General features: G+C 46.7%; 2 protein-coding genes across 3 annotated transcripts in view; one reads left to right on the top strand and one right to left on the bottom strand.

Moving 5' to 3' along the window:
• LOC146986584 (uncharacterized) overlaps positions 1–17,877 on the top strand; it is a 387,075-nt gene that overhangs the window by 240,089 nt on the left and 129,109 nt on the right. Inside the window, exon 19 of the mRNA XM_085780291.1 lies at positions 7,049–7,225. Within this exon, the coding sequence (XP_085636417.1) occupies positions 7,049–7,225 (177 nt within the window). The remainder of the gene's footprint in view (positions 1–7,048; positions 7,226–17,877) is intronic.
• spg11 (SPG11 vesicle trafficking associated, spatacsin) overlaps positions 9,989–17,877 on the bottom strand; it is a 51,412-nt gene continuing 43,523 nt past the window's right edge. Inside the window, exons 33-40 of one of the 2 annotated variants that reach the window (XM_085780289.1) lie at positions 17,471–17,669; positions 16,293–16,427; positions 13,184–13,317; positions 12,969–13,088; positions 12,693–12,861; positions 12,519–12,595; positions 11,613–11,920; positions 9,989–10,859 (exon numbers count right to left, since the gene is read on the bottom strand). In XM_085780289.1, the coding sequence (XP_085636415.1) occupies positions 10,685–10,859; positions 11,613–11,920; positions 12,519–12,595; positions 12,693–12,861; positions 12,969–13,088; positions 13,184–13,317; positions 16,293–16,427; positions 17,471–17,669 (1,317 nt within the window). In that variant the 3' untranslated portion in view covers positions 9,989–10,684. The remainder of the gene's footprint in view (positions 10,860–11,612; positions 11,921–12,518; positions 12,596–12,692; positions 12,862–12,968; positions 13,089–13,183; positions 13,318–16,292; positions 16,428–17,470; positions 17,670–17,877) is intronic. The other variant, XM_085780290.1, reaches the window with a different exon arrangement.

A 17,877-nucleotide genomic window follows, 5' to 3' on the forward strand; every position in this document is an offset into this window, starting at 1 on the left:
TGATGAGCTCAAAGGGCGCTTCCAGTATTTTACCTTGGCCTGAGTCAGTAAGGAAGGGAGGCCCGCTGAGCCATGTAGAGCTGGAAAGACGGTCAGCAGGCAGTCCACGTGTGGCGTGGTCGGCTGGGTTTAAATGTGTGGGCACATAATGCCATTGGTGGGTCTGAGTGGAGCGCCTGATGCGTTCCACACGGTTGTGTACATACACATAAAAGCGTCTCTTTTCGTTGAAAATGTAGCCCAGCACTACTTTGGAGTCTGTGTAGAAGTTTACTTCATCAAATGTAGCATCAAGCTCTGCTTGGACTATGTCTGCAACTTCTACAGCCAGCACGGCAGCACAGAGCTCTAACCTGGGAATGGTAATGTCTGGTTTCGGAGCCAGTCTAGCTTTGCCCATGAGAAAGCCCCCGTCCCTGTGTCCATCAGCAGCTGTAAGTTTCAGATAGGCAACTGCCCCGACTGCCTTTGTGGATGCATCACAAAAAACATGCATTTCTTTTCTTTTTGCTTTGGACAGTGAGATGGATGTATACATACGGGAGACCTTGAGCTGTTCTAGGTGCTTTAGAGAGTCTTTCCACTGTTGCCACTTGTCCTGTTTCTCCTTTGGTAGCGGAGTATCCCACTCACTGATATCCTTGGAGATCTCTCTCAAAATGGAGCGTCCCTCAATGCTGACTGGCACAGCGAACCCAAGTGGGTCATACAAACTGTTGATGACCGATAGTACGCCACGTTTAGTGAAGGGCTTGTCACTTATTTCCACTTGAAATGAAAACTGGTCTGTGGACAAGTTCCAGCCCAGTCCGAGGCTGCGTTGCATGGGAGGGGCATGCTGTCCAAGCTCGAGTCCCTGCAGACCTGTAGCTAGATCTTCACCTGGGAACGCACTAGTGACTACAGGACTGTTAGACGAGATCTTGTGGAGACGGATGTTAGACTGAGCCAGCATTTTTTGTGCTCTGCACAGGACGTCGATTGCCTCATGCTCAGAGGCGAACGACTTTAGCCCATCATCTACGTAAAAATGGCGCTCAATAAACTCCCTCACCTCGCTGCCGTACTCCCTCTCTCCCTCCACAGCAGTTCTCTTGAGTCCATAAATGGCAACTGAGGGGGATGGACAGTTTCCAAACACATGAACTGTCATTCGAAACTCGTCCACTTCTCCATCCAGGTCGTGATCGCGGAACCACAAAAAGCGCAGATAATCACGATGGTCTTCCCTGACCATAAAGTTGTGAAACATCTGCTCCACGTCAGCCATCACCGCATATGGTTCGCCTCTGAAACGGACAAGCACACCTACAAGACTGTTGTTAAGATCTGGGCCTTTAAGTAGCACTTGATTGAGAGACACATTTCCACACTGAGCACTTGAATCGAAGACAATTCTGATTTTACCTGGTTTTTGTGGATGGTAAATCCCGAAGCTTGGGAGATACCAACATTCTTGGTGGGGTTTGAGCGGAGGAGCCCTTTCTGCATGTCCTTTGTTGAATGTTTTTTTCATAAACTCCACGTAGTGCCCTTTCATCTCTGGCTTTCTCTTTAATGTCTTGCGTAGTGACATGAGGCGGTTGAGAGCCTGCTCTCTGTTGTTAGGTAAGCGTTGTCGTGGATGACGAAACGGCAGGGGAGCCACCCAGTTATTTGCATCATCTTTAGCAAACCCATTGTGCATAACATTCAGAAACGACTCATCTTCTGCAGAGAGTGCCAGTTTGTCATCATTTGCTGTTTGTTCAAAGATGTATTTGCTCAGCTCATCTTGGGGTTGCGTGCTGTCACAAAAAGGCTTGTCTTCTGTGAACCTTCCCTTGGTGTAGATTCTGCTTTCACAGGGAACTAGAAAACTGGGGCGGCCATTGTCAAGTATGTTTGTCTTGTAGGAATTTACTGTGGGTCTGTGTGCTCCTGAAAGGCAGACATCTCCGATAATTACCCAGCCGAGATCGAGCTGTTGGGCGTAAGGTGCTTCGTTTGGGCCGTTTATCTGGCGGCGAACCTTGTGAGCCTGAATCACATCTCGGCCCAGCAGGAGAAGGATGTCGGCTGATGGATCAAGGGGTGGTATTTGTGTGGCTACATGAGATAGGTGAGGATGCGCAGCTGCAGCTTCAGGAGTGGGTATCTCACTCCTGTTGTCTGGGATCTGATTACATTCTGTAAGTATGGGTAGTGACATTGACACTTTTCTGTTTATGCCCTCGATGGCAAAGCCGTGAGCTCTGCGCCCTAGTGTGTTCACTGTTCCAGAGCATGTTTTCATTGTGTATGGGAGGGCTTCACTGTGTAGGTTGAACATATCAAAAAAGGTGGAGCGGGCCAATGACGCGTTACTCTGATCATCTAAGATTGCGTACACTTTTCTTTTCTCATGGGGGGCTGAGCAGGGGTACACATTTACCAGGCAAATTTTTGAACAAGACTTCCCCTGTAGTCCTTGTCCACACACCTCAGTACAGCTGGATGTGGTCACTGTGGGGCTTAGGGTATCCGGCTCCCCGCCATGAGCCCCTGGTAGGTTGTCAGGGCCTGCATCTGCCCACGGGGGTGGCCCAGCATGCATGGCGGAAATGTGTGAATCACTGTTGCACTCTACACAGTGAATAACAGCTCTACAGTTTTTTGCCCTGTGTTCTGTTGATGAGAGACACTTGTAGCAGATTGACAGCTCCTTTAGTAGGCCCCTCCTCTCATCTAGTGTCTTCATTCTAAACCCTCTACATTTGGTGAGTGAATGTGGCTTCTTGTGTACTGGACACTGTTTATTAGGGTCAAGAGAGGGAGGTTCTTTGTTAGTTGCACCGACCTGTGTTTTGTTCGTTGTGACGGGAACTTTGAAGCGTGTTTGTCTCACCAGCAGCCTTTCTGTTTTCATGTGTGCAGTGCCGCAGTTTTGCAGAATAAAGCTGGGGTCTGTCCTCATTTCAGCATGGTTGTTCACAAACTGTACAAAATAGGAGAAAGGCGGGTAGTGAGCTTTATGATCTTTCTTATATCTCGAACCTTCTCTGACCCACGCCTCCTGCAGGCCACTTGGGAGCTTTTCCACAATTGGGTTTATTCCTCTTGAAGTGTCGAGAAAGCTGAGGCCTGGTAGATACCCTTCATTTTTTGCTGCTTCGAGCTCTTGGAGAAGATCTGCAAGCTCCTGCAGGAGGTGACTGTCTTTATGAGCAGCTTTGGGAAAGCTTTCCAGGCGATTGAACAGAGAAGCTTCGATGGCTTCTGGTGAGCCATAATTTCTGTCGAGTCTTTGCCATAAACGTTGAAGACCTGCTTCTGGATTGCTCACGCGGACGGCTCTAATTCTCAGGGCATGCTGGAGAGACTCACCGCTCAGCCATTTGGTAAGTAAATCAAGCTCTTCGCAGCATTTCAAGTTCAAATCTCCAGTAGCGTTGCGAAACATAGATCTCCATGCTATGTAGGTTTCTGGCCTGTTATCAAACACTGTGAGTCCCGCTGTCAGGAGGTCACGACGTGAGAGGAGCACAGCAAGGTCTGATACATCAGTTTGTTGACGCGAAGATGGAGCTGGGGTGTAATCTGCTCTGATATGGCTGAACGAATGGGATGGTGGATGCTTGGGGTGTCTGATACATGGAGAGCTGGGGGAGTACTCACATGCATGTGCCATTGCTGCTGGCGTGCTTGGCCCGACGTTGTTGGTGTTGTTTATGTCCCACTTTTTATCAGGCTTTGTGTCCTCATCCATAGTTGTGTCGTTATGGAAGTGAGTGTTTACATATTCTTGAGTGCGGCTGGCAGCCATGTCTATTGTAGCAGGAACCTCTGGCGGCTCCACAAACTCTGTTTGGTCCAGAAAGGCAGCCTCCAAGACCTTAGCTGCTGCGAGCGCTGCCTTTGCCTCTCCCTCTTGCTTCAGGGCGTTCATAGTAGCCACCAACCGAGTCTTCTCCATCTCGATGCGTGCCTTTTCGACCTCCATGTCTATTTGGCGTTTGGCGTACTCTGCTCTGGTGCTGGCGGCTTCAGCCTCGGCTCGTGCCTTTGCTGCAGCTAGGCTAGCTGTGGACCGGCGTGATGAAGCTGAGCTGCACTTTGACCTGACTTCCATTTGGGAGAGCGGAGGGGTGTTTCCGTGGGTAGACATGTCTGCTTTCACTGGCGTGGAAAGTCTCCGGCCCCGACGATGCACTCGATGCGTAGATAATCTTTTTACTCTTCTGCCCTCGGCTAAACTGAGTGCTTTAGCTTATGCAGCGAGTTAAACATAAATGGCTTCAGTAACCACTCGTGAGTCACTTGCATTCTTCTGAGCTTTACTGGTGTACCATTTTCCTTGTAAAACTGTGACAACAGAAACAGAATAAAGAGCATTCAGTTCCAGTGTAAAAATATACATTTCACATTCAAAACTATTGCAATATGCAAAATAACCAATTCACGTACTTAACGTTAGCAACAGATCCTGTATTGAATAGCAACCAAAAGGCTAACTCATAACACGTAGCTTTGACTGATTAGAATAGCGTATCGGCTGTAATAACATGAAATGAAAGCACGAATACACGTCCGTAATCATAACTTACAGATTATGACCTTCTCAAGCGCAACAGGTGAGGAAAACAGCAGACTTCACACAGGAACGACATGTTAGGAAGACTCGGCTATACTCTGCCGATACAAACTCACTTCCTGCTCCCGTTTTACGCTACTAGATGGCAGTGTGTGTCAACAAACTCAAAATCCACTTCTCTTAAAGGGACAGTTACCAGATCAAAACAAGAGCAAAATAGCTAGAGTGTGTCACAAAATAAAACCTCAAGTACAGAATAACTAACAAAACAAGACTGAGAGACAGAATACAGATCCAAGTCTTAAACATGTGCAACACCTTTAGCTCAGGCGTTGGTCTCCCGTCAGATAAAAGCTGCTGTTGTTCTTCAGATGAAAGCTCATTAAGGTGTTCACCTCTCCAGTGGAGCATCACTGCAGTTGAATTAGCTGCTAAACTGCTGGAGGCTAAAAAGCCAGGGGACACGTCTGTGTGTTGACCATTCACCAAGGCAACGTGAACAGAAGTGCAGCTCAGACATGGTGCAGTTAAGTTAAGAGGCAGCGTAGCGTTGTGCCTCTTCACCTCCATGTGAACTCTCTGTGGGAATTTAGCTGCTCCATCTGTGGAGCAGCTAACTAGGCTACCACCGCGAACGGCGGAGCAAACTTCCACACAGGCGTCATTCGGATAAACTAACCGCATATTGGGGATTTTAACAGTTACTTTATCGCATGAAAAAATATTAAAACTTAATAAAGTGACGCATGGGAATTACAGATAATCCAGTAGCAGTCTTCTTCGTTAGTTTTAGGTGAGGAGAGTGGCCCTTTGTGAATCAGCAGCTGTGAGTTTGTGGATCTGTGTGGATCTCGGCAGGAATGTCTCAGAAATACGTCATTGAGGAAAGAGATGCGTGTGTGTGATTGGTGATCCACAAATGCAGAGTCACACTTCACAACCAGAATTTTCGGTTTTACAAATGGCTTTTTTGTTTTTACAAATGGAAAATTATACATTTACAAATACACAATATATTTACAAATACACATTTATTTGTAAAAACCAAAATACAAGTTACAAATTAGACATTTGTATTTGTGGATAGCAAAACACGTGTGCAAACCAAGGAACATTTGTACATCACCCTCTGTGCGTTTACAGATATTTATGAGACAAAAATAACTCCATACCGGTTCTCCTCCATCTCCGTCACACAACACACCGTCCACTTCCAACCCACGGCAAAAAACAGGCTTCGCTCTCTGCGCCGACAATAAAAAGTTAACTCAGACTTTGGAATATCTGGCTTTCTTTCACAAAAAACAGTAATATCTGCAGCCGAAGCTTAGCATGCAGAGAGAGAGAAAAACAACAACACGTCTGCACGTACACCCTGACGGCGTCTGATTGGTTACTCTACTTCACATCACGTGAACTCCTCACATCACCCGAATCTTTTACACTTCAGAAAGGCACATTCGCCACACTTGAAATAAACAAAACAGTCTTTTTAGACAAATGTAAATAAACTTGTGTATATTAATCTTTTTAATCTGTTTATTGACATATTTATGATTTTATCATAAATCCTATTTATTTATTTTATGTAAGATTATTTTAAATCAAACTCTATTTGTTTATTTATCTGTCACAAAAAATATGAATTCATTAATTTGTTGATCTAATCAATTAACTGATAACTGGACTTCTGATGTGACGTGTCCCCTGCCTGTAACCTGGGTTACACATGGCTGAGTGGTTTGTGCAGCTGCTGCCTGGACAGAAGCTAGCTCTGTTTACTGGCTTTTATTAGACCATGAAAATCACCACATTCTGACACATTGAACTTGTAGTAAAGTTATCTGAAAGTCCAAAAGAATCCAACTTTAGATGAAGTGAATAAATCAAAGCTCTGACTGCACCTCACTGGTTTTTAGTCCAGTCTCTGTTTCTCTTCATGTTTCACCTCCACTACAGAAACACATGTGATGTATCAGACAATAACTGATCTATAATCAATAGCTGCTGGCTCCACCTCTTTCCTGAGGCTCTGTGATGTTTATAGTGACACGTTCAAAGACAACATCCCATAATAAGCAGATTTCAGGTTTTTCTGTCTCTGAGCTTCATTCAACATGTGTTTCTACACGTTAGTTGTCATGGTAACAGAGTTCAGCCTCACATGTTTGTTGTCTTGAGCATGGTCAGTAAATCTCTGATCAATGTGGCTGCACAACATGAGTTTGTCTGGATGGAGCCACAGGTGGAGCTGACAGGTGAAGAGGCGGAGTCACTGCGTCTGTGTTGAAGCAGCAGCAGCTTCTCATGAATATTAATGAGCTGTTTTCTCTCTATGTGACTGTTTAACCTGCTTCCTGTTGCTTCAGCTGTTGGACTTTGATTTTCTAAACTTGTTCTTTCTGAAGCTTCTTCAGCTCTGAACAGATGATGAGACACTGAACGCTGTCAACAAGGAGCTTTGTCCTCAACTCACTGCTTTTATTCTTTATTCAGATTGAAGTACTGCAGTTTGTCAGAGATCAGCTGTTCTTCTCTGGTCTCAGCTCTGAAGTCCAACCCCTCCCACCTGAGAGAACTGGACCTGAACTCCAACGACAAGCTGCAGGATTCAGGAGTGAAGCATCTGAGTGGTTTTCTGGAGAGTCCAGACTGTAGACTGGAGACTCTGAGGTCAGACTCTGTTTTATTTCTGTGCTCAGATGAATGTGATGTGAAAGTTGTGTTGATACTGAGCTGCAGACATGAGGCTGATATTCTACTGATCCACACTGAGGCTGTAGGACAGGGTAGGCAGGCGCTCACAGACCAAGACCAGGGCTGTGGGGGGTCGGCACCTCAGGCAGCTCATCACACAACAACCTCACAACAAACACATTCATGCACAATGGTTTACACAGATCCAAGTCTTAAACATGTGCAACACCTTTAGCTCAGGCGTTGGTCTCCCGTCAGATAAAAGCTGCTGTTGTTCTTCAGATGAAAGCTCATTAAGGTGTTCAGCTCTCCAGTGGAGCATCACTGCAGTTGAATTAGCTGCTAAACTGCTGGAGGCTAAAAAGCCAGGGGACACGTCTGTGTGTTGACCATTCACCAAGGCAACGTGAACAGAAGTGCAGCTCAGACATGGTGCAGTTAAGTTAAGAGGCAGCGTAGCTGGAGCCACAGGTGGAGCTGACAGGTGCTGACAGGACTCTTCACTTTCAGCTCATTTCACTCAGTCTGATCAATAATCACTGCAGGTGTGTGTGTGTGTGTGTGTGTGTGTGTGTGTGTGTGTGTGTGTGCGCGCGCGCTCTTCATTTCATCTTCTTCTTTTATTCTTTATTCAGATTGAGGAGCTGCAGTTTGTCAGAGATCAGCTGTTCTTCTCTGGTCTCAGCTCTGAAGTCCAACCCCTCCCACCTGAGACAACTGGAGCTGGGCTACCTCAACCACCTGAGCTCTTCATCTTGGCAGCAGCTTCATGATCTTGTGAAGAGTCCAGACTTTCGACTGGAGACTCTGCAGTGAGTCTGATCTGTAGCTGTTTCCACAGCTGATGAGACTGTGGGAGTGAAATAAAGTGTAAAGTGCAGCAGGTGAACCTGTCAGGATGTGACATCACACATGACATCATCTATGACATCACAGACTCAGAAAACGCTGCAGCAGCTTCAATGTGTCAATCATCAGTGATCCAGTCACAGGTAAAGGTGTTGAGTCAAACAGGAACAATGAGCTTCACCTGTCACTCAAGTACAGGAAGTACTTTTACTCCACTAACTCCTAACTAAATACTTTTACTGTGATACTGTCATTATAGAAACTTTTACTCTGCTCCTATATTATAGTATTCACTGTGATACCTTGTAAGAAGTACTTTTACAGTGATGGTGTATCTACAGAAACTACTCTAAAACAATACAAAACACCATGAAAACCCCAAACCTCCCACCCCCACAAATATACACACAGATACACATTTACATACACACTCACGCACATACATAGACATACGGACACTGTACAAATACATGAGTTATTTTTACTATGTTACTGTAAGTACAGGGAGTACTTTTACTCTGCTACTGTAAATAAAGGATACCTTGAAGTGCAATTATTGTGATTCTGAAAATACTTTTACTCTGGTACTGTAAATATGAGAAGTATTCACTGTGATACCTTGAAAGAAGTACTTTTACTCTGATACTGTCTACTTTTATTGTTGTGCTGTAAATACATTTAAGTATTTTTACTGTGTTACTGTAAGTAAAGGGAGATGAAGGGAGCAAAAAATAAATATTCATGCTGCTTGTTGCAGCCGATACACTCTTGCGTTGCTTGACTGTCGCTGTTTAGGAAAAGTGTCAGCGGGTGGAGCTCACGTTTTTCTAGACTGGCCCACAGGGAGTATAAGGAGTCACTCTGAGTTCGCTGCCTCATTATGTCAAGTAGGACGGCACTTCCAATTTGCCTGTTTTGAGACACGGTTTCAAAAAAGTGAAGCAATCAATTAAGGTAGTGAACAGACTTTTTTCACCTCCAGGCGTCATAGAAAGGCCACGGGAATATAACCGCTACAAAACCAGTATAAAGTGGATTTTGCATAATATGGGCCCTTCCACCAGACTTGTGTAAACAAGGGCAAGGCAAGGCAATTTTATTTTATTCTCTGTATTTGTTTTTTCAAACAGTTTGTCTCAAAGGGCTTTACATGGCATCGTAACAACATCCTCTGTCCTTAGACCCTCACATCCACCGAGACTAAACAAGTTTCCTCCTGTCAGAAAAAGCTCCTATAAAAACTAAAACTTAAACCATGACACAGCAGCAAACAGAGCAGCTGAAAATAGAAGAAACTGAGATCAGAGAGGTTTCTGCAGCTTCAGATCATCAGAGTTTTTATACCAGAGACCACGTTGTTGTTGTTGTTGATCAGTGCAGCAGGTCACGTGGTGACTGTGAAATTTAATCTACAGTTTGAATCCCCACTGTGTAACTTCTCTTGTTGTCTAGTCACAAAAATCGATCATTTTGTTCAAAAGTGTGTTTCATTAATTAGTAATTACCCCCATGGAGGGTCACGCTGATGCTGCATTCAGGTGGAATCAGGCAGTCGGCAAACAAACCAGATGTCACTTTAGTCGATGAGAGAAAGCCGGTAAAACATGGGTGAGGTTATCAATACGACATCGCCATGACAACATATTGTCACATGTGCATCGTTTTGCCTCGAGCCGACGGACCAGTTGTTTATCCCGTTACGTGCAGCGGCTGACGTCTGTCTGCCTGATTCCACGTGAATGCAGCATAAAGAATACGACTGAGTCTAAATTTTCACACAGTTAACAGTCTTTAATTTATCAATAAAAAACTGATTCAGTGAGAGCGACATCACAGTCTGATGGATCAATCATTATTTATTGATTATTAATCTCCACAGAAGATTTTTGTACCTTTTTTATATAAATTACTTTTGTACACTCATTTAGTGACCAGTCAGTGAATAGTTACTGAACAGTCAAACAGTCGGGGAAAAGTTGGTAAACAGTCGGCAAAGAGTTGGTGAACAGTCAAACAGTCAGTGAACAGTTGGCGAAAAGTCGGTAAAGAGTTACTGAAAGTCAATGAACAGTCAGTGAAGAGCTGGTGAACAGTCAAAGACAGTGAACAATCGGTGAATAGTTGGTGAACAGTCAGCAAATGGTTGGCAAACAGTTGGTAAACAGTCGGAGAGTAGTCGCGGAACAGTCCGTAAACAGTCAGTGAACAGACGGTAAGAAGTCAATCTGCGAAGAGTGAACAGTCGGAAAACAGTCGGTGAAAAGTGAACAGTCGCTAAACAGTCAGAGAACAATTGGCGAACAGTCAGGGAATAGTCAATGGACAGTCGGCAAAAAGTCGGTAAACAGTCAGTGGACAGTCGGTGAATAGTCGGCCAAAAAGTCAAACAGTCGGTGAAGAGTCAGCGAACAGTCGGCGAAAAGTGAAGAGTCAGTGAAGAGTCGGTAAGGAGTCATTAACAGTCGGCGAAGAATGAACAGTCGGTGAAGAGTCAGCAAACAGTCGGTAAACAGTAAACAGTCAGTGAATAGTCGGAGAACAGTTGGTGAACAGTCCAACAGTCAGTGAAGAGGGAACAGTCATGGATCAGCTGGCCAGTCTGTCGTTCAGGTAGTTGGAGGTGTTGGCGTCCTGCAGCAGCGTCTTGGTGACATCATACAGGTTCTGCTGATAGGCCAGTCTGTAGCGGCTGTACGCGTCGTCACAGTGCGTCAGCAGCCGCTTCACGTTGGCGGTGGCGCTGCTGGGGGCGCCGTCGAGCCTGAAACCACACACACACACACACACACACACACACACACACACACACACACACACACAGGTGAGCAGTGTTGGTAATAACGGCGTTAGAGTATAACGGCGTTACTAACACAGCTGATCGATCGGAAAAAAATGAATTTACTTTCTGTCACTGAAAACAGGTTCTTGAATGTAACTTGGTTAAGACGTATCCTCAAGATGTTTTTTGCAGTTCTGTTAGGTCATGCTGCTGTACTTGCTGACATCATGCAGCATGATGATGATGATGGTAAAATTTACAGATAAAAACACATGTTTTTTCATCGCAGAAATGACGGATAGAGGGGAAAAGGCTTTATGCACAGCTCCACTGCTCCACTGCTCCTGAATCCATGTGTGTCTGACCATTACTGAGGTCACAGTCACAGACACACCTGGATTAATCAGTTTGTCCAATAATGTAAGACAGGAAATAAAGGAGCTGGTTTAAGTTCAGGAAGTAGTGGAGCTGTGCATAAAGCCTATTCAATCAACCTAGTGGGAGCATTGGAAAAAAAAAACGTTTTAAAGTAACGAAAAAGTTACTTTCTCAGTAACGCATTATTTTTGGTTTAAGTAACTCAGTTACTGAGTTACTTTTTAAATGAAGTAACTAGTAACTGTAACTAGTTACTATTTTTCAGTAACTTGCACAACACTGCAGGTGAGAGGAGGCGGAGCCGGCGGCCGAGACACAGCTGTGCCGTCTGCAACCTGCTCCGAGAGAGAGTCTCACTTCTTGAAGACGTCCTCCAACAGGCCGGCGGTCAGCGGTCGGTGGCGTTTGAACTCGTCCAGGTACAGGAAGTCTCCCTTCAGGATGACGCGCCGGTGCAGGATGTGGGCCCAGTCGGGGCTGTAGCCGTACGCCTCCGCCACCACCAACACCTGGAAGCAGCGCGGCAGCTCGGCCACCGTGCTCAGCAGCTCCGCCGGGCGCAGGTTGATGACACGCAGGTCCGAGCCCTGGTTCAGGAAGTGGAGCTGAAGAGAAACGAGCTTCGCTGTGCGGACGCAGCGAGTCGCCTGGCGCACACACGAGTCCTTGAAAAACACACACACACACACACACACACAGGTAGATTGTAGATGGTTTTTGAACCATATCTAGGCAGCAGTACCAGCAGTACTGGCCCCCAAAATCACAGATTTGACCGTTTTCATGTCTTGCTCTTTTGTGATTGTCCTTTTCATTTATTGTTCCATCTGTGTGTGTTCTTGAACGTATCGATACTTTGAGATCTGTGACTGTCTTGTCTTTAAATTAATCTTAGTTAAAAATCCTAACCCAATCTTAATTAATTCAGGGGTTTGTAACAAAGAAAAACTTTACTGCGGGGATAAATAAAGTATTTCTGTCTGAATCTGAATCTGAAATGAAAGAGCCTATAAATAAAGTTGTAAAAAAGTTAGTAGTCATAATCCTCCTCCTCACTCTGGATGACTCAGAGAGGTTGTGGAGGTTCCGGTCTAAAATAATCTCATGGTGTCACAGGTAAAAAACAGAAAAGAGGGCGGAGTTCAGGCAGAAACAGAAAAGGGGCGGAGTTTAGGTAGAAGCAGAAAAGGGGCGGAGTTCAGGTAGAAACAGGAAAGGGGGCGGACCTAAGGTATAAACAGAAAAGGGGCGGAGCTCAGGTACCTTGGAGAAACTCTCTGCAGCGTCCTTCAGCAGACCCAACACTTTGACCAGAGAACTCTTCAGCTCAGGAGTCACAACTGTTCATGAGAAACAGGAACAGAAACATAAAGTGTTAGCATCTGTTAGCTGCTGTTCGCTAAGGTGACAAGATTTCTGAAAAAATCCTGCTCTCACCCCAGGCCTGAGACTGGATGATCTTGAGCTGCGTCCTCGCCGCCATCTCGTGGTTCTCTCCGATCTCCCTCCTCATGCTGAAGCACAGAGCCACCATGTTGTGTTTCTCACTGTCGGCCGGGAGGCAGCGCTTGATGTAGTCCAGCAGCGCCGTCTTCAGACTGGAGCTCTGTGTGTCGCCACAGAGACAGGGTGATGATGAGGCGGGGGGTCACGAGGGGTCACGGTTGTCAGACAAACATGTATGTATGTGTGTGTGTGTGTGTGTGTGTCCACCTGGCGTCTGTCCGTGTCCGTCTTCTTCCTCAGCAGCATCTCAAACCGATGGTTCTGATGCAGCAGGTCCAAGACGTACGTCATCTCGTTGTAGCGGCCGATTCCTGTCAGGAGACGCACCTGCACACACACACACACACACACACACAGTCATATGAACCAGTCCTGAGCCAGCCTCCGTGTGTGAGAGCGGCTGAGGAGTGGGCGGGGCCTACCAGCAGGCTGTAGTGCTCCCCGGGGGCCAGGTAGGCGTGGCTCAGGTGACGGGCGGCCTGCAGCACCCTGACGATTCCCTCCATGTTACAGGTCAGACTGAAGCAGTCGTGAGCGATGACCAGCAGCTCCACCACTTCACACAAACACACACAGTCAGGAGGAAAGTTCAAGGTTCAGACACAAAAGAAACTCAACAGCAGCCACGGTGACATGAGCTCTCTGTCTCCAGTCTGATCTGTTCACATGGAGGTGAAACTAAGTCATCCCATTGAAACCTGTGTTCATGCATCCAGCTGCTCATCTGAATAAACTCACTGTGACATATCCAGTCAAATATGTTGAAAACAGCAGAAGGAGAAGCTTTTCCTTCCCTAATCCTCTGATCTAAATGGACCTGTATGGTTTTGTTTCTGGTTTTCTCTGTGATGAAGCTGCAGCCACAGCAGTTTCTCCTTCTCATACACTTTCTCTCAACATGGATCTGGATCCCAACATCCACCTGCATAAAGCACCCAGAGAAATCTGGTCAGCCTTTAATTTACAGGCCATTATTTACGTGAACCGCCACCTTATCATGGTGGAGGAGTTTGAGCACCCGGGGGCTTAATGAGAGCGAGACCTAGGGTTGGGGCTCGCAGGCGAGCATCTGGTCCAGCCCGAAAGAGCAGCGCCACCCGCAGGAAGGACCATAAGGGGCCTGTGGGTTGTGTTCTGGGTGGCAGCTGTGGGCGTGGGGCCCCGGTGACCCAATCCCCGGACAACGACTTTGACTTTAGGGACACGGAATGTCACCTCGCTGGGGGGGAAAGAGTCTGAGCTCGTGCGGGAGGTTGAGCGGTACCGGCTAGAGATAGTCGGGCTCACCTCCTCGCACAGTCTGGGCTCTGGAACCCAACTCCTTGAGAGAGGCTGGACTCTCTTCCGCTCTGGAGTTGCTCTGGAGTTTCTCCCCGCTGAACGAGAGGTTCGCTTCCCTGCACCTTCGGGTCGGGGATAAGTCTCTCATTGTTGTCTCGTCCTACGGGCCGAACAGCAGTGCAGAGCACCCGGCCTTCCTGGAGGCCCTGGGAGGAGTAATAGAAGGTGCTCCAACCGGGGTCTCCATCGTTCTGTTGGGGAACGTCAACGCCCACGTGGGCAGCGACCGTGTTACCTGGAGAGGTGTGATTGGGAGGAACGGCCTCCCCGATCTGAACCCGAGTGGTGTTTTGTTATTGGACTTCTGTGCTAGCCACAGTTTGTCCATAACGAACACCATGTTAAAGCATAAGGGTGTCCACCAGTGCACGTGGCACCAGGACATCCGAGTAGTTGTAGTCATCAGATGAGGGGGCCGAGTAGGATCCGTTGGCAGGGGAGGAAGCTGGTCAGACTCGGCAGACCCAAGCGTATCGTGAGGGTCTGCTGGGAACGTCTGGCAGAATCCCCTGTCAGGGAGGTCTTCAACTCCCACCTCCAGGAGAGCTTTGACGGGATTCCGAGGGAGGCTGGAGACATTGAGTCTGAATGGACCATGTTCTCCACTTCCATTGTTGAAGCGGCCGTCCGAAGCGGTGGTCGTAAGGTCTCCGGCGCCTGTCGCGGTGGCAATCCCCAAACCCGGTGGTGGACACGGGAAGTAAGGGATGCCGTCAAGCTGAAGAAGGAGTCCTACCGAGCCTGGCTAGCTCGGGGGACCCCCGAGGCAGCTGACAGGTACCGGCAGGCCAAGGGACAGCAGCATGGGCGGTCGCGGATGTTGTGGGGCTGTCGTGGCTGACACGCCTCTGCAGCATCGCGTGGCAGTCGGGGACAGTGCCTCTGGACTGGCAGACCGGGGTGGTGGTCCCTCTCTTTAAAAAGGGCTAGTTGATTTCATCTCTGCTTTTTGCAGATGATGTTGTCTTGTTGGCTCCCTCGAGCCAGGACCTTCAGCATGCACTAGGGCGGTTTGCAGCCGAGTGTGAAGCAGCTGGAATAAGAATAAGCACCTCTAAGTCCGAGGCCATGGTTCTCGACCGGAAAAAGGTGGCTTGTCCCCTCCAGGTCGGGGCAGAGTTCCTGCCTCAGATGGAGGAGTTTAAGTGTCTTGGGGTCTTGTTCACGAGTGAGGGAAAGATGGAGCGCTAGATCGACAGGCGGATTGTATCGGTCCGTCATGGTGAAGAAGGAGCTGAGCCGAAAGGCAAAGCTCTCGATTTACCGGTCGATCTACGTTCCCACCCTCACCTATGGTCATGAACTCTGGGTCATGACCGAAAGAACGGGATCCCGGATACAAGCGGCCGAAATGAGCTTCCTCCGCAGGGTGGCGGGGCGCTCCCTTAGAGATAGGGTGAGGAGCTCTGTCACCCGGGAGGAGCTCGGAGTAGAGCCGCTGCTCCTCCACATCGAGAGGAGCCAGCTGAGGTGGCTCGGGCATCTGTATAGGATGCCCCCTGGACGCCTCCCTCGGGAGGTGTTCCGGGAATGTCCCACCGGGAGGAGGCCCCGAGGAAGACCCAGGACACGCTGGAGTGATTACGTCACTCGGCTGGCCTGGGAACACCTTGGGATCCCCCCGGAAGAGCTGGAGGAAGTGTCCGGGGAGAGGGAAGTCTGGGGATCCCTGCTCCGACTGCTGCCCCCACGAAGCGGAAGAAAATGGATGGATGGATGGATGGATAATTACGTGATAAAAAAAAATTCAAATCATGAAGATCATGTGTAATCTTTTGCCTTTATGAAAAACATGACATTACTATGAGATTGACCGTTATTTCCAGGCCATTTCTAGACATTACTACGCAATTAATTCTTATTCCTTGGCTGTTTCTTGACATGATCGCGTCATTAACGGCCTGTAAATCAAAGGGTCTTTCTGAATGAGCCTGTTCATATTAAAATTTTCCAATCGAACGGCATTTATTCCTATTTTATTCAGATTATTTGTGTGGCTACTGTGTTCCCGGCTCTTCTCTTTTTTATGTTCTCTGATGACCTAATCACCTTTTACTGTAACTGTCTTTTACTTATTTCATTTCTTACTAAAGATAGCAATTAAACGTATTAAAGGAACATTTCACCAAAAGGTAAACTGAGTAAAAATGTTACACTGTTGTCTCTGTTGTGTGTGTGTGTGTGTCGTACTGCAGCTCAGTTCTCTCAGTGGGATGGTGTTGATACTCTCCAGCAGCTTCAGTCCCACCAGGTTCGGGTCGTCACACAGTTTGACGAGTTGGATCAGAGCGTCGCGGCCCTCGCTCAGTCTGAACACCTGCTTCTCTGCTCCAACACACGTTCAATTCATTAACTCATTCATCTATTCATTCATTCATTCATTAAACCTTCATAATATAATACAGGTGCATCTCAATCAATCAGAATATCATAGAAAAGTCAAGTCCAGTTCATATATATGGCCATACTTTTCAGATTGCCAACATTTCCATATTAAAAAAACTTTTTGAAATTGGTCTTTTGTAATATTCAAATCTTTATTAAATGTGAAGCCATAACGTCTTCAAGGGTTTTTATTCAGAACGGCTTTTAACACTGAATGATGCTGAGACTTCTCTCTTCTTTACATGTTTTGTTTTTTTATTGTTCAATGTCTTAATGTCTCTATGTCTGTCTTGTTCTTGTTGTTGTCATTTTGATGTAAAGCAATTATAACTTATAATTCATAACAACTATGTTGCGTTCGACATGTGACCTAATAGTGTGGATGTAAATGAGCTCTAAACTAAACCTTTTATAAATGACATGAATAAATAACCAGAGAATGCATTTACCTGAAGGAAATACGGGTGAATGCTGAAAGCTGAGTAAATTGTTGAAACAATGCTGAATTAAGTGAAGAAAGTGCTGAAGAAATCTTGACAAGATAAAACAATTTCTGAAGAGTTAAAGTAAAACATGTAAGAAGGAGGCTGTACGAAATTGTTGAAGATTGGTATGAAGAAGTTGAATGGCTGAAGTCTACTCAGATTTACTTAAAACTGACAGCTTGAAAACATTTTTGAACCATTACTAATGTAGATGAACCAATAACTGAAGTAGAATAATATAGAAGTAGTTAAAATCTGCTCAAGGGAAGAATACGTAAGAATAACTGCATCATATCTGAAGGGTTAAAGTAGAACATTTAACAGTAGAAATGTTAAAAAAAAAAAGTTTGAGGAAAAATGAATGAATAAATAACAAAGATGAAAAAATGTTACATTTTAAGAGAAAAAGACTTGAGCTTCTGATATTGTTCATAACTTTTCCATGATATTCTAATGTGTTGAGCTGCACCTGTCCTGTACGACCTTCCCGGTTCTCACCTGTCTCCTGGCCGGAGCCGAGCAGCGCCCGGACGATGGCGGCCGACAGCAGGTCGGCGACGGCGTGGGCGTGGAGGCCCTGAGCTCTGATGAAGGCCTGAGACTTCCTGAAGCGCTCGGGCTGATCCGAGGTCAGCAGCATCTCCAGCAGCGAGAGCGGCTCCTTCCTGCAGATCTCGCTGAACGACGTCTGCAGCTCCTACAGAGGCAGAGGAGGGGGGAGGAGGAGCGGTTACCGTGGCAACCGGACAGTCACAGGACGCAGACCAGAGACGGGCGAGACTAGAGCACTGGAAAAGAGAGTAACGACACCACCATGGACTCCCGTGGTAAGGGTTTAAGGGTTTTAGGCCCCTAGTGGCAGGATATGGGTATTGCAAAAGCGCCCAGAAAACCCATTCACTCCA

This window comes from Trachurus japonicus, chromosome 6 (genome assembly GCF_045865225.1).
Source record: "Trachurus japonicus isolate A0001 chromosome 6, Traja_1.0".
Taxonomy (NCBI): Eukaryota; Metazoa; Chordata; class Actinopteri; order Carangiformes; family Carangidae; genus Trachurus; species Trachurus japonicus.